General features: G+C 33.8%; 2 protein-coding genes across 7 annotated transcripts in view; one reads left to right on the top strand and one right to left on the bottom strand.

Moving 5' to 3' along the window:
- The window catches only part of Lsm11 (U6 snRNA-associated Sm-like protein LSm11), a 28,571-nt gene extending 19,045 nt beyond the window's left edge, over positions 1-9,526 (bottom strand). For 2 of the 4 annotated variants that reach the window (XR_016176604.1, XM_089172634.1), the window contains exons 1-2: positions 9,321-9,525; positions 9,124-9,187 (exon numbers count right to left, since the gene is read on the bottom strand). Coding sequence is in view for 3 of the 4 variants with exons in the window: in XM_089172634.1 (XP_089028760.1) it covers positions 9,124-9,187; positions 9,321-9,506 (250 nt within the window). In the remaining variant the exon portion in view is untranslated. Of the gene's footprint in view, positions 1-9,123; positions 9,188-9,320 lie in introns of all 4 variants that reach the window. The other 2 variants (XM_089172633.1, XM_089172635.1) reach the window with 1 other exon arrangement.
- Eip74EF (Ecdysone-induced protein E74) overlaps positions 1-15,153 on the top strand; it is a 198,970-nt gene that overhangs the window by 61,322 nt on the left and 122,495 nt on the right. For 2 of the 3 annotated variants that reach the window (XM_015327235.2, XM_015327237.2), the window contains 3 exons: positions 11,335-11,652; positions 11,878-12,148; positions 12,244-12,345. In XM_015327235.2, coding sequence (XP_015182721.2) covers positions 11,497-11,652; positions 11,878-12,148; positions 12,244-12,345 — 529 coding nt within the window. In that variant the 5' untranslated portion in view covers positions 11,335-11,496. Of the gene's footprint in view, positions 1-11,315; positions 11,653-11,877; positions 12,149-12,243; positions 12,346-15,153 lie in introns of those variants that run through there. The other variant, XM_089172630.1, reaches the window with a different exon arrangement.

Here is a 15,153-nt window from a genome sequence, read left to right as displayed (position 1 = left end):
CATTTTTATGTTGTTACGATCGTGTATGTATTGCGCATGTAAATTACGAAAAAAAAATTGTCTTGAGGTGAGGTTAATCAAATTTTTTTGTTTTTTATTATTCATCAATGATTTTTGTCTTGTTATAAAAATATTGTTGTTCGTAATCTATCTATGGAATAATAATAATAATAATCGAAGGAATCTATAAAAGATTGTAGAAATATTTATAAGATGTTTATCAAACGTAATAACGCGAATTGTAAATTGAAATAATAATTTTCTTTGAAAAATAAAAATGAAAAGAAAGAAAGAAAGAAAAAAAATTAATAAAAAATTATTTAAGCCGAGGTAATCGTAAATAGGTACGACAGATAAAAATGCAATTCAATTTAAATTCAATCTAACGAAATTAAATAAAAAAAAAAAAAAAACGGAAAAAAATAAAAAAGAAAAATAAAAGAATTTCATTTAATTTAATGGAAGTAAATATAAATATTCAATTTAATTAAAATTCAATTCAATACTATCGAATAGAAATGAATTGAATTGTATTCATATTTTAGAATAAAAAAAAATAAAAAATAAAAAAAATAAAAAAGAAAATAAAAAATATGCGAGAGGGAAGAGAAAAATGGGAAAGAGATTTTACACATCTTCCCTTATCCTTGTGTTCTTTTTGCATTTTCAATTGTCCCTCTTTCTCTTTCTCTTTCTCTTTCTCTTTGAATCATCGTTCCTCCTTTCTATATAAAAAAAAAAAAAAAAGGAAAAAAAAAGAAAAAATGCATTCGCCCGCATTTACTCTCGAAAGTCATCGTAGTTGTCGTATGCATTTTTACGGTGTGATTTAAACGCAACGTATAAAAGCTTGAAGAGTAGTCAGTTGGAATATTTACTTCAGGTAGGAAAAGGGCAGTCCTCCTTTCTGTGTGTTTACGATAGCCGTGTGCATTTCCAGCCTCACTTCTCTCTCTCTCTCTCTCTCTCTCTTTTTCTATCTCATTCTAAGTTTCTCTCTTGCATCTCTGTTGCATTTCTCTTGCATCTCTTGCACCTCTTGCAGCACCTCCTCTTTCTTCTTGGTATTCGCGATAGAGAGTGAGTCAGTCTTTCTAGCTAGATTATAAGCAAGTTTAGAAATGTTGCTGCTTTCTAGATGAACGAAAAGAAAGAGAAAAAGAAAAGGAAAAAGAAAAATAAAGAATGAGAGAAAGAGAGAAAGAGAAAGAGAAAGAAAGAGAGAGAGAGAAGTAGTAATCCACCTTTCGAGTATTTTTTTGTTTATCATTTACTTTCCTTCGAGATACTTGAAAGGTTTTCTTTTACGTACTTGTAACGCTTTGTACCACCAAAGAAGAGTAAGAAGAGTAAGATGAGAGAAAGAATGAGAGAGAAAAAAAGAGAGAGAGAGAGAGAGAAAGAGAGAAGATAACGAGAGAACGTGTTCACGTGCGTGAACCACGGAGAGAACCGTTAGGATCGCGACTGCTGAGAATAAGAGAGAATAAGAGAATAAAAGAGAAAGAGAAAGAGAGGAGAGAGAGAGGAGAGAGAGAGAGAGTTGGTATGGTGGAGGCCACGCAGAACGGTCGCTCTATCTTCTCAACCTTCTCAACCTTCTCCAACCTTCTCATTCTTATCCACCTCCTACTCACGATCAATGATTTTCTTCCTTTTCTTTACTTTCTTTATTTATTTCAAATAATTTTTTGCCTATTTTTTAATATTTTTTTTTTTTTGAAACGTTGATTGTCTTATTTATTATTATTAAATATATAAATAATTATTAAATTATATACGTATTAAATATATAAAAATATACAAATATTTATTAATATTTTTAATACTATATTTTATTAATATATTTATATTTCAATAATTTCATTTAAATTTAAAATAATATAATAATATACATATATATAGTTTTGTTTCTTTTTTTATGTTTTTTATCTTTATTTGTTTTACTTAGTATTATTAAATATATAAATATACAAAAATATTTATTAATTTAATAAATATATATTTATTTAACTTTATAAATAAAATTCTATATCGAAATAATTTTAGACATAGTTTTAGATAAATTTTTGTTTCACAATTAGATGAAATCAATGTTTATTATATTTCGTGAAAATGTTTGGTTTTAAATTTTATTATAATGTTATTATACTGTTACTGATATTATTATCTCTCTCTCTCTTTCTAGTGATATAAAAACAAATTTAATTTAATAATTTTGAAAAAAGAATTTGTGCGATTAATTATTCAAACAGGTGAACTCTTTAATTTTAGGATATTTTACATTTCATTAATTAAATTGTATCGTAGAAATTTCGAAATTTCGAGAAATTTATTATCGATCGGTATGAATTATTTCTACTTTATTATTATTTTTATAATTATTATCTTTAATATCAATGATTTCATTAAGATACATACGAAAAACGAGAAATTATTTCTAATTATATTTATAGAATGGAATGTAGATTATTCTCGATTATTATCGTCTTTCCTTCATTATATTTTTTTATCTCGTTATAATTATTATCTTCAACGTTAAATGATTCGTATCGAATAAAATAATACATTGAAAAATTGTTCTTATCTTTTCATTTCATTGTAATAAACAATCTTCATCATCAGATTCATTTAAAAAAAAATAAAAATAAATAAATAAAAACAACCTGATTCAAACATAAATTCTTATCATTCAAACTTTATTTTCATTATCTCTCTTTCTCTCTCTCTCTCTCTCTCTCTTTTTAATTCATTATCATTGTCATCATTATTAATAAATTTTATCAAACGTACATAGAACACTTCCTCTTTCTCTCTTTCTCTTGATCACCATCGTTATCATATAACCATCGAAAAAAAAAAAACACATGATCACGATGATCACGACGACGACGATGATGATGATGATCATCATCATCATTGGGTGGGTACGCAGGTGGGTACGACGGCCCCTGGAGAATGTTCTCGCAGGTGGAGCACCACACCACCAGCACCACCACCACCACCACCACCACCTTTTCTCTTCTCTCTTTGCGTGAACATCGTGCACGAACGAAATATCGCAGCAATACCAGCAGCAGCAGCAACAGCAGCAGCAACATCACCAGAACACAACCAACAGAAAGAGAAAGACAAACAAACAAACAAACAAACATCCAAAGAGAGAAAGAGAATGAGAGAGAAAACCATTTGTCTAAAACCAGAATGAGAAAGACAGAGACACAAATAATAGTAAATATAAATAAAAGGATAAACAAACAAAAATCTCCGAAGAGAAATGTAGAATTAAAAGTAAAGAAAAGAGGATGAAAAGAAATTTACAAAAAAAAAAAGAAAAAAGAAAAAATAAACAAACAAAAAGTAAGAAATAAAAAAAAAAATAATAATGGGGGGAATAGAACATTGTGTGTACTTGCAGATGATCCCCAGGTTGAGTCGCGCTGGGTTCAACGTCCTGCCGGGCAGCGCACCCGAGGCAGCCAGTCGAGCAGCCACCAGACCTCTACACACATACATTTGCACATAACACAGGCGCGTTTGCACAACCAATACATTCATATATATATGCATATACGACACATCTATGTTCGATTATATATATAAAATATATTATATATATATGTATGTATATGTATATGTAAACGTAGAGAACATGTTCAACACACCCTCTTTAAGTTACATAGATTAGTATAGGTGTATATGTAAGTAATATGAATGTGTATATGTTACGTGTAGGGAACATCAGCTTCGTTGGCGAGTCTCGTAGGTACTGTTACTTTTCCGCGACCAGGCCCTTTGCCCTCCTCCCTTTTTCTCTCTTTCTCTCTTTCTCTCTCACTCTTTTTCTTTCTTATTTTTTCTCTTTCTATTTAGTGTACATTTGCAGTAATCGCTCTTACGTGAAAATATTACGGTATTCTAGGTTGTTATTATTTGTATACTTAACTGTCACCTTTTTCTTTTTTTTTTTTTTTTTTTTTTTTACTATACTATACTATATATCTTCGAAAGAGAAAGAGAAATAAAAGAATAAGAAAAAAAAAAGATAGAAAATGTTGTCTTAAATAATATGATCAACTATCATTTATCAAAGATGTGTTTTCTCTTCTTATTAATAATTTACATTCTAACGTGTCGTTTATCTTCAATATATTATATTATAGAAAATAATTATTTTCTTTTTATTCATATATTTTTTTAATAAAAGATAAATAAAATGATAAAGGGATTTTGTTATAATTTCTAGACGAAAAGGTATAAAAAAAAAAAAATAAAAAAAAAAAGAGAAACTAGATTCACAGGAAGAAAGGAAAACTTTTACTGTTACACAGGTACCATAATGCTATCTGAGAAAAATATAAAAACAAGTTGATAGAGACCCCATTTCTATCACTTTTCCTATCTCTATAAATGTAACTAAATGCACACATACATATACACACGTACCAACACATGTATATATATATATATAAGGAAGAGTAAGAAAAATGTTAGGAATAAATAGAGAAAAATAAGAAAAAGTAGAAGAGCAAAGTAGAATAACAGAAAGATAATGTATCGAAGAGAAAGAGAAAAAGAGAGAGAGAGAGAGGAGAATAAGTGAGAGGGGGTAGATGGGTGAGTGAAAGGGGGATGAAAAAAAAACTTTTAACGATTCGACTTGCTCGATAGTAGTACAGTCATCTGTTACAGAAAGTTGTCGTTGTCGTTGTCGTTGTCGTTGTCATCGTCGTTGTCGTCGTAGTCGTTGGGATAGGTCGAGTAGTATACTGAAAGAGAGAGAGAGAGAGAGAGAGAGAAAAAGAGAAAGAGGGTGAAGAGGGTGGGAGGGTAAGAGGTGAAGGCTTGAGAAGAGGTGAGGGCGAGGCAGGCGGTGGTACGCTCGGCCACGAATGGCCGAGGAATTGGATCGTCCGGTCTACCGGGTGTCCTTTACTTTTTCCCCCTTTCTTCTCTTCTAATTTTATAATTTAATTTTTAATTCAAATATATTATTAGAATTATCATTCTAATTGTATTTCATACTTATTTAGATTGTCCCAATAAAATGATTTCTTTTCAATTAATTAATCTTCATATTATATTGCACGATAATTTTTGATTGTATTATCAAATGATTTTTAATTTTATTTTTTTTTATTTGAATTATTTTAAAGTTTCTTGTTCTATTTTTTTTTCACACACGTATTCATTTTATATCGTACAATATATTGTTGTTATTTTTTATTTTATCCAATTTACATTATATATATAAAATAATACTAAATATTATTGTGCATGTTTTAAAATTGATAAAAATAAAAAAAATAAAAAAAAAAAAGGGAAGAAACTTTAATACAATTTCTCTTTGTATATCTCTAACCGTGCAGTTGTTTTCTTGATATCGGTATAATAAAAAGAAAATAAAGAAAGAAAGAAAATAAAAATGGTAACAAAAATTGTAGTTGTCAAGCAGAGAAAATGAAAATTTCTAGCTCGACGTATGATAACGTTCAATTCCGTTATTCCAAAGAGAGAAAGAGATGGAACATTTCCATCTTCACGTGTGTATTTTACGTATGCACGTATTTATGTACACATTGGTATGTATCCTCTGTGTAAATAGATTCATATATATATATACATACATACACGTATGATGATATATACTACACATGTATACATATATACATATGTGTATGTTTGCGTGAGTGAATTGTATTATTCGGTAGGTTTGCTAAGAATTCCGACCAAGATTTTCTGTTTAAACCATGAAGGATTTTAACTCGTTCGTTCATTTTCATTTGAACGTCGTTATCGTCGTAGTCGTCGTCGTCGTCGTCGTCGTCTTTGTCATCGTCGTTGTCGTTGTCGTTGTCATCATCATCATCATCATCATCGTCGTCGTAGTGACGTGTTTCAAGAATCGTCGCGACGACGTAAAAGCAAAAGTATGTCACGTTGCGTCAGGTCAGGAAGATATCTCTCTGGCTGAGGCCAGACCTCTCTCCTATATATGTACTACGAAACTAAAAAGAAGAATCAGAAGAAGAAGAAGAAGAGGAGGAGGAGGAGGAGGAGGAGGAGGAGGAGGAGGAAGAGGGTGGAGAAGAATGAGGAGGAGAATAAGAAGGAGGATGAAGTTGAAAATGAAGAGAGGGAAGAAGATGTGGAAGTAAAAGAGAAAGAGGTGGATGATGGTAGTGGTATCGGTAAGGGGGTGGTATTCGAGAGTGCAGAGGGATGAGGATGAAGGAGGAGGAATTGCGCTTACTCGGCTCGAGTTTCGCTCGGAAGATTATCAGGAATTCAAAGAATGAAACGTTCTCCGGTAAACTTAGTTTCGACGATCCCATCGATCGATCAATCAATCAATCAATCATTCAATCGATTCACGAATTTATCTCACTTTTTATCTTTATTCCCTTCATCTAATCTCAATCAGTCTCTTTATATGCATGCAAATACATTTAATTATGAACTTGAGAAGGTATGTATATTAAACTTGATATTGTAAGTAAAAATATTTGAAAAAAAATGATTTAACGAAAAAGGAAAAAAGAAAAATGTGACACATGTCGTAAAAGATGATGTAACTAAATCGTAAATCAAAAAAGACTACGTTGATTGGCTCGTCGAAAAACTATTAAAGTTGTATATGTGTTTTTTTCTATCTTTTTTTTTCTTGAAGAAGAAGAAGAAGAAGAAGAAGAAGAAGGAAAGAAAGAATTTTTGTTTTGTTTGTTCGAAGTTTAAAGTTTGAATTAGCGATAATTATAATGGCGCGTGGCACAAAATTTTCGGTCTAGAAGAAGACGAGCAGTGCGAGGCGTGGAGGCTTCGGGTTCGGAGTCCGAGGTCGACGCCCGGGCGCAACAAGTGCTGCACTACGTTAGTATATATCTATATATATATACACACATGTATAATATTATATATATATACACATATATACATATATAGTTGCTCGAGTCGGAGAGGCACCCCACCTCGTTCGCAACTCGCACACTTGCAAAAGCTCCCTCTCTCTCTCTCTCTCTCATTCTCTGTTATTCTCTTTCTTTTTCCTTCTCTAGTATTCTCCCTCTCTCTCTTTCTTTCTCTCACCCCTTTTGTGAGAGAAACCGACTTCTCGTTCTATCTTACTCGCTCACTCGCTTAATCATTCTTTCACTCACTCACTCACTCACATACTCACATACTCTCTTGTACTATCTCACTCTAGTATTTCTCTTTTACTCTTTTATTTACTCCCTTACTCCATGTTTTTCTCTCTTTCTCTAACTCTTTCTGTTCTTCCCTCGTGTTCACCCATCTCCGTTGCTTACTTGCACTCGAAAGAACATCGTTGTGTGTGTGTGTGAGAAAGAAAAAGAGAAAAAGATAAGAGGAGTGGAGTGTCAGCGACGTGCGCGTGCCTTCACCACCACCACCACCACCACCACTACCACCACACAACTTACACACCACCGTCCTCCGTAAATATAAAACTGCACTGGGTCAGGGATCCGTGATTTATCGGCTGCCTCGTGTAATTGGCTGCCGGCCAATAGATATATACCCCCGTGGTTAGAAGAGAACGACGAAAAGGGGAGGACAAAGAGGGATGAAGAGGACGGGTATAAAGAATGAGAAAGAGAGAGAGAGAGAGAGGACGTATTTTCTTGCTGTTTCATTCGACTATATCCGTATAATAAACGTCTCATCGAACTTCTTTCTATTCTTCGAAATCTTTTCATTTATCTTATTCTATTTCAAATCAATCAACTTCTACCGCCGTACTTTTTCTTTTTGCGCGCGGGAATTTTGAATACGAAAAGTTTCTATTACAACATACGGTACCGTATACCGTAATAACGAAACGATTATAATAACTTGTTTAAGTGTTCATAATTAAATAAAAAATAAATAGAATATATATATTATAATAATATTGAAATAGAATTTGTATTATCGATAGTAATAATCGATAGAAATCGATAGTAAAACAAAAACATTTCTCAAGTTTTTCTTCTGCTCGAGTATATTTCTACATTTAAAAGATTTATTATTATACTTTATCGTTTCTTGGTTCACGTGTTTTACTCGATATCTTCTTTCTTTAGTTGCGATTGACTTTGTAAAAAAAAATGCATGAAGAGGAAGATGCAAGTGGGGGGAAATAAAAAAAAGATAGAAGATGCAGTTGATTTTTTTTTTCTAAAAGAAACAATGAAAAAGCCGTGACTTCTAACGAGTTGACGCACTTTCGCGGAGGTCAAATTCCATGCAACCACTGTAATAATATATACGCGGAGATCGTCAAGGCAGACTGTTCAGGAACCTTCGAACAGTGTATTATACTTGTATATGCGTGTGTATGTGTGTGTGTTTAATATCGTAAATAATGTGTGCCACGCTATCGTTTTAATCGTGAAGAAAATATTCAAATAATTTAATACGAAAGTAATTTGATTATTTGTAAATAATATTTTTTGTCATTACCAAAACTAATTCAAAATTCGTCCATTTTTTTTGGGGGGGGGGTGAGGGAAGCGGGAATTTTAAATTATAAAAATTACCAAATAATATTTCAGATATTATCATTGATAATTTTTTAGTAATACTTTTATGTTCATTGATAAATCATGTTTGTTATTTAAATTAAATTTCGATCCTATCGGTATAATTCAAATGGCGTTAAACAAAGATGCTATGGTGTACTATTATCAACCATCATCATCATCAATGTGTTCGATTTAAAAACTTGGCGAGCACGTGCCGCGTTGAAATTCGATATCTCCTTCCGAGTTTGTCATGAATGAAGCTACCAAGAATGTGAAGGAGAGAGAGAGAGAGAGAAAGAGAGAGAGAGAAACAGAGAATAAATGAAAGAAAGAGAGAAGGATAGATAGATAAAGAGAGAGAAAGAGGTAGAGTGAGTTGGCGCCATCTGTCGTGATTTCGTGAATTATTTGTACCGTCGATATTTAAGGTAACTTCCATTATCATCGTCGGAGGTTGTAATGTAATTCTATTGTAACCACGTACGAAAATAAAGGGAAAAGAAAAGAAAAAGAAAAATGTAGGTTCAGATTAGGTTAGATTGATAGAAGAATGATAGAAAATGACATGACACCTAGAATAATACGAGAAGAAACTAACCTTGGTTAGAGATTAATCGTTGCTTGGCATATTCCTTTGCTTTGGCGACATCATCACTTCCTGTCTGAAACGTTAACAATAAAAAAACCAAGAAAGGACAAAAAAAAGGAGGGAAAATAATCCTCTTGCAAATATTTCATTTCGTCATTAAAGAAAAAAAAAGAAGAAAAAAAACAGACGAAATGCACGGAACGTACTTGGGATTTTTTTCCGCGATTCAAATTCTTCATACGACTTTCGAACATGCACACATTATCGTAAAGAGGCGCGGACGTAGAAGGTAAACGTAATTTCGTCGAATAAATAGCTTTAATGGGATCAAATTTATTGCTACTAATATCGATACTTTCGTCGGACGTCGAACTGCTATCGTCGTCCGCCATTTTGCCAACTACTCTCGTATCGTCTGCTAGAATTGTTACCGTTGGTTGCTACCGGAGTTCATACTTATGGCGCGAAATATGAATTTTTTCTTGTCGCGCATGCATATAACGTTTGATAGTATCAACTCATTGTATATACCTCGTAATAATTAATCGCGTGAGAATAATGAGAATATTGACCGGATTAATACGGAAGTATGAAAAAAAAAATCTAAAAAAAAAGAAAGAAACAATCTAAAACTATATCCACATTCGGAAATGATCCGCGAATCATAATTTCTCTTTCTCTTCCTTTCTCTCTTTCTCTCTCTCTCCCTCTCTTCTAATCATCCATTGTTTTCGGTAGAATGCATTCGAGTCGATTTCGCTGGATGATAATGAGTAAATAAATAAAGTAATATATACAACATATATACTGTGGGATCAGGTACTTCAATTCGAAATTGACCTGAGGGTTGTGGATAGCTCAAAGGTTAAATTAAATGCTGGGAAAGTGGAAGACCCTGGTTCTGGTAGATCTAACGGTTTCAATTTTTTTTTTTCACGTATCCTACAATATAACATATACTCTTAAATTATGTATTTCTTGTCACGTACGATAAAAGAAACGGATAGGATTTATAAAACGATGCAGAGTGTGGGGAAAGGGGTATTATAGACTATAAGGGAACGGCGAACGCGGTTGGTGAGTGGGGGTGGGTGGGGAAATAGTAAAGGAGAGGCGGGAAAAGGATGTTAACCTCATCGCAGAGCGAGACTAGAAACTTTCTTTCGCGGGTAGGCTAGGAAAGAATTACGTAAAACCATGAACGTTCTCGTCCCGCACCGTCTTAGCTGAAGCTCCATAGAAATGCGTCGAGGGAGAGGCAAGTGAGTAGTAAGTAAATAACCAACCAACCAACCAACCAACCAACCAGCCAGCCAGCCCCAGGAGGAGTGGAGGTTACGCGTGCACAGGAAGTGAAACAACAACCTGCGAGAGACAGAAAGAAAGTTTTCACTCGGATAATGTGTTTTCACTTTCATGGAAATGCCAGAGAACTCTAACTTGCTCGAGAGTTACCTCTTCCCCCTTTCCCCATTTATAAAATTCTCACCCCTCCCTCCCTCCCTCCCCCTTCTTCCGCTGCATCTTTAACTTCGCTATTCTTGTATCGTCGCTGTTGGTACGTGAGATTTCAATTGGAAGAAGTTCAACCAATGATTGTCAACTTTCATTAAGCCGCCCGATTCATACGAAGATAGTCTTCCTGAAAGATTTTTAAAACTTGATTGAATTAAATTGTTTTTTATTGAATATAATTATGTATAATAATATCCATACATTCGTAGATTTATATCAGAGTAACGTCGTCATGTGTTCGGTGAACGACTCGAAGAATCTATGATTCCATGCGAAACGAAACTTCTATGAGTCGAGAGAAAGTATTTAGTTGCTTAGCTACTTAGTTGCTGGCTTGCTTACTTGCTTGCTTACTTGCTTAGTTATTTACTTATTTACTCGTTCTCGTAATTACACGTAGAGACCGACGATAAGACTGTTCCCTTAATTGGTATCGCACAATCAATGCTTCTCTTAAAACTTTCTTCTTTCATCAAGTCGTTCCTCGTGCCTTCGGGGTACATAGTTTTAGATTGGATTATCAAAGAGAAAGTAGATCGATTTGTTGATTTTTTTTTATTTAATTTATTCTTACGAGTTTGATCTCTTATCTTCTTGTTTTATTTATATTCCGTGTGTGAGAAATATTTCTAAAGATATTTTATATTTACGTTGAATTTAATTTGAACATTATAATTAAGATAAAGAATTATTGTGAATTTACAGGTGAAGTGATACTAAAAGTAGAAAGGAATATTTGCCGTTCCTACGGAGTGGCAAAAGGAAAAAAAAGGGACGAAAAAAGTTGGGCGACGTATCGAGGGTGGTTTTGGATGATAGAAGGCGCGGGGGTGGCTAAAGAGGCCCCGCCGCAGCGTACGGGTCCCGATGCCGGTCCCCGTATCGCAAACCCTCACGCTAACCCTCTCGCTAACCTCCACCCTAGTACCCAAGGAGGAGTCAAACATGCCCTTCATAGACGACGAATTACTTTGGTGCCCTGATAATGATGGAAAGATGGTCGATTTAACTCAATGCCTTCAGGTAAACAATTATTTTATTTATTTCTTAATACCATAATTAATTTATTTGTTTATTTAATTTCTTCGTTCAGATAATCAAATGTTTCAGATATCGATATTAATGTTAATGTATTTGTTAAATATAATCAATTATTTTGAATTTTCCCACGTAAAATATTTGAAATCAAATATAGTTGATAAATCAGCCACAGAGAGCAGCACCTAACGAATAGAACTTTGTTACTAGGAGAGTAGTACTGGCCAGTCGGTCGAGTTTTCTCCAATGGAGTTGAGCGCGCTTGTTGGAACACCTGCTGCACCTAATGTACCAGCGGAAGAAGGTGAAGGTATGTCAAATGTAACTGGGGAAGAACCCTTCGATACCTTAGACACTTTTCTTCGAGAACTTCAAGCGGATTTGGCCGAAGCAAGTCAACCAAGTTCTACCACGACACCTCTTACGAATTCCTGTAGGCGGCAAAGGTACAACATCGCAGCAGCGAATCCTTTATTAGCGGGTAAGTAAATTTATTCAAAAATATTCGTTTAGAATGTATTTTACAAATATTTTTATATGACAATTTTCATATAATTTGTTTTTTTTGTCACTTAGAAAAATTAGCCGCACCATCGTCCCAAGCATCTCCAACGACAATCCCGTATGCTACGAGGGCGGAGATTAAAACGGAGAATATTCAACACGAGACGAGCAAAGGTAGGACAAAATTTATAATAATTGCATTCATTTACATTTCTTTTTAATAATTCGATCTATTACAGTTGCTTATTATCTCCATTTAAAATATATTTCATTTCATTTCAATATTTTCGCGCCTAATATTACAACGCGCCATCTATACGTAACGAAAATGGCAGCATTCAATTGTCGGTAATACAGCGACGTCGGTAAAACAGTACCGTCGATAAGACTTATATGTTCTCGTGGTAATAACATCTAATGATACAACAGATTTACCATGGGGAAAAAAATATTGTCGATAATCAACTGTAATTTATCAGTTATCTATGGTGTTGAGAAACAAGTAGAAATGAAGTAATAGCGTTTAAAGAGCGTTGTATGTTAAATGCAACACACAACACAACACGGTACTCTGTAATACTCGTAGGCATACACTTATATACGTACACAAACGAAGATGTAGAATTCAAGACTCGTCGACCCTCCGCGTTCCGAAAGGGAAACCGGCCAAGGCCCCGTGAATCGCGAGCAGACATCCGCGTTAGCAATAATTGCGACTCGTCGTCATTCGTGTTGTAAAAAAAGAAGCGTTTGTGAGTAGTGCGCGTGAGTGCGCGCGCGCACGCGCATGCACGCACGCACAAGCTTACGCATTTATTCCTCACATGGGCGCAATACGAGAACACGGTCGAACGTGTGCTGGCCCAATTCTTCTAATTTACAGCCGTGTCGTAACGTCGTACGTTCCGTACATACATACATACACACACATACATATACATATAAATACATATAAAATTTTGCGACTACTTCGTTTTGTACGAATATATATATATGGACTTAAAAGGCTATATTAACATTGTTATATTTGAATTCTTGCGAAATCTCGATTGCAATTGATTTTCTTTATCTTTTTCTGGGGAATATAATTTTTGTTGAAATTTTCTTAGCAGATTTTATTCGGATTATTATTTTCGTTCATTTTCTTCTCATTCTAATTAGGCTCGTATCGTTACTCGCGCGATTACTCGTTGGTTGGTCTGAAGTTAAAAATAATTAGCCGTCGTTAGAAGACGAATTGCGAAGAATAGGAGCTCATCATTGTTCTTTTCACATTTTTAGAAAGCGTTTGGAAAGTGAGAAACATACTTTCTAACGAAACTCTATCGAGGAATATCGTTACAGACGTAAAGGCGCCTTTGGTTTGCCTGCCTAAGCATCCTTGCTGCACGTGAACGCGTTTTCGGGATAAACACATACACGTACATAAAGAAAAATTATTCTCGACTCTCTCGTTCTTGGTTTATCCTAAACGTTAGTTTATCTCTTTTTTCTTTTTTTTTTTTTTATTATTTTTCGCTCTAATTATAAAAATGCAATAATTAAAAGAACTAACATAATTTTCTTTTGACTCATATTTATTTCGAACAAAAATTCGTACATATGTATATGATTTTAGTATAAACACGGTAGTTACATTAATCAATGAATTATGTGTGGGTGTACCTTAGATTAATCGAAGTATCGAAAAGATTTATCGTAATATATCATTCTCAAAGCACATAACAAATATATATATATATATATATATATATATATATATAAAACTTATCGATGATTAATCGACAAGATATTACAAACAATTTCTGTTTTTAATATTTTCTTAAATACTTTGGCATGATACTTCACAGCAACATCATCATCATCATCATCATCACTTTCCCCGCGAATGCATTTCGTGCGTATCTAAATGAGAAAGAGAGATGTTCATCTTTCTCCTCGTTTCTCCATTTCATTATTTCATTCTTTCTTTTTCAAATGCATTTTGCGTGCATAAAATCAAAAAAAGCAAAAGAAAAAGAAAGAAACGAATTCATTTCTCACGTACTACTTTAACTATATATACATATATTCTCTTACAACCGCATTCCAACGTATGACGTTATATATCCTCCTCGTGTATGGAAGAAAACGATAGGATGACGTAGCGAAACAAGAAGAAGAAGAAGAAGAAGAAGAAAAAAAGAGAGAAAAAAGATGGGGTGGATGAAGTGGAGTTGAGGGAGGGGGATGTTAAGGGTAGAGAAGCTAGAAAAATATTGGAAAAATTCTTACGAAAATAACGTTTATAGACATAAGAGAGTACAAGTGCATCGTCACCCTCCCCCATTCTCTACCACCCTTGCTGTCCCCCTTTTTTTTTGCGTTGCACCATTGGACCCAGCTGTCCATTGCTGCTGCTGCTGCTGCTGCTGCTGCACTTGTTGTTACCCTCGTTCCCTTGACCCTCCCCAAACACATAAATTCTCTTACTCCCTTTTAGACCTCGTTTCTCTCTCTCTCTCTCTCTCCAATATTTTCCCCTTCTTTCTATCCCTCTGTTTAACTCCTCATTCGTGTTAAGGGGCCCACGGAAATAGATCGGAGACCCCGGCACAGTGCATATTATCGTTTTATCTTTCTCTTTCTTTCATTCTCTTGCTGACTTTATCTTCTTTGTATCCTTATATTCATCATTCTACTATATGGGGTTTTGTATTTAAGTATTTTCCATGTTTTCATCGATTAAATTCATCCTTAAAGATACAAATAGGTGAAACTCTAATCAGGACGTTTTGATTTTTGTTGTTTTTCGTTTATTAAAATTCGTCTTTTTTTTTTTGTCTTATTCATGTATTTATTATTATTTTTTATCTTTCAAATTATCATCGCGATGATTATGTAAAAGACACAGAGAATCGATATATAAGTCATAGAAGAGGAATAATTCGTAAAAGAAGTTTCATGGAAAACGTAATTCCTTTTCATAAATACGTAATTACC

The sequence above is a fragment of the Polistes dominula genome, unplaced genomic scaffold, assembly GCF_049000335.1.
Source record: "Polistes dominula isolate Pdom_NZ unplaced genomic scaffold, Pdom_raw_medaka contig_23, whole genome shotgun sequence".
In the NCBI taxonomy this organism is placed as follows: Eukaryota; Metazoa; Arthropoda; class Insecta; order Hymenoptera; family Vespidae; genus Polistes; species Polistes dominula.
This window is presented reverse-complemented; position numbering and strand designations above follow the sequence as displayed.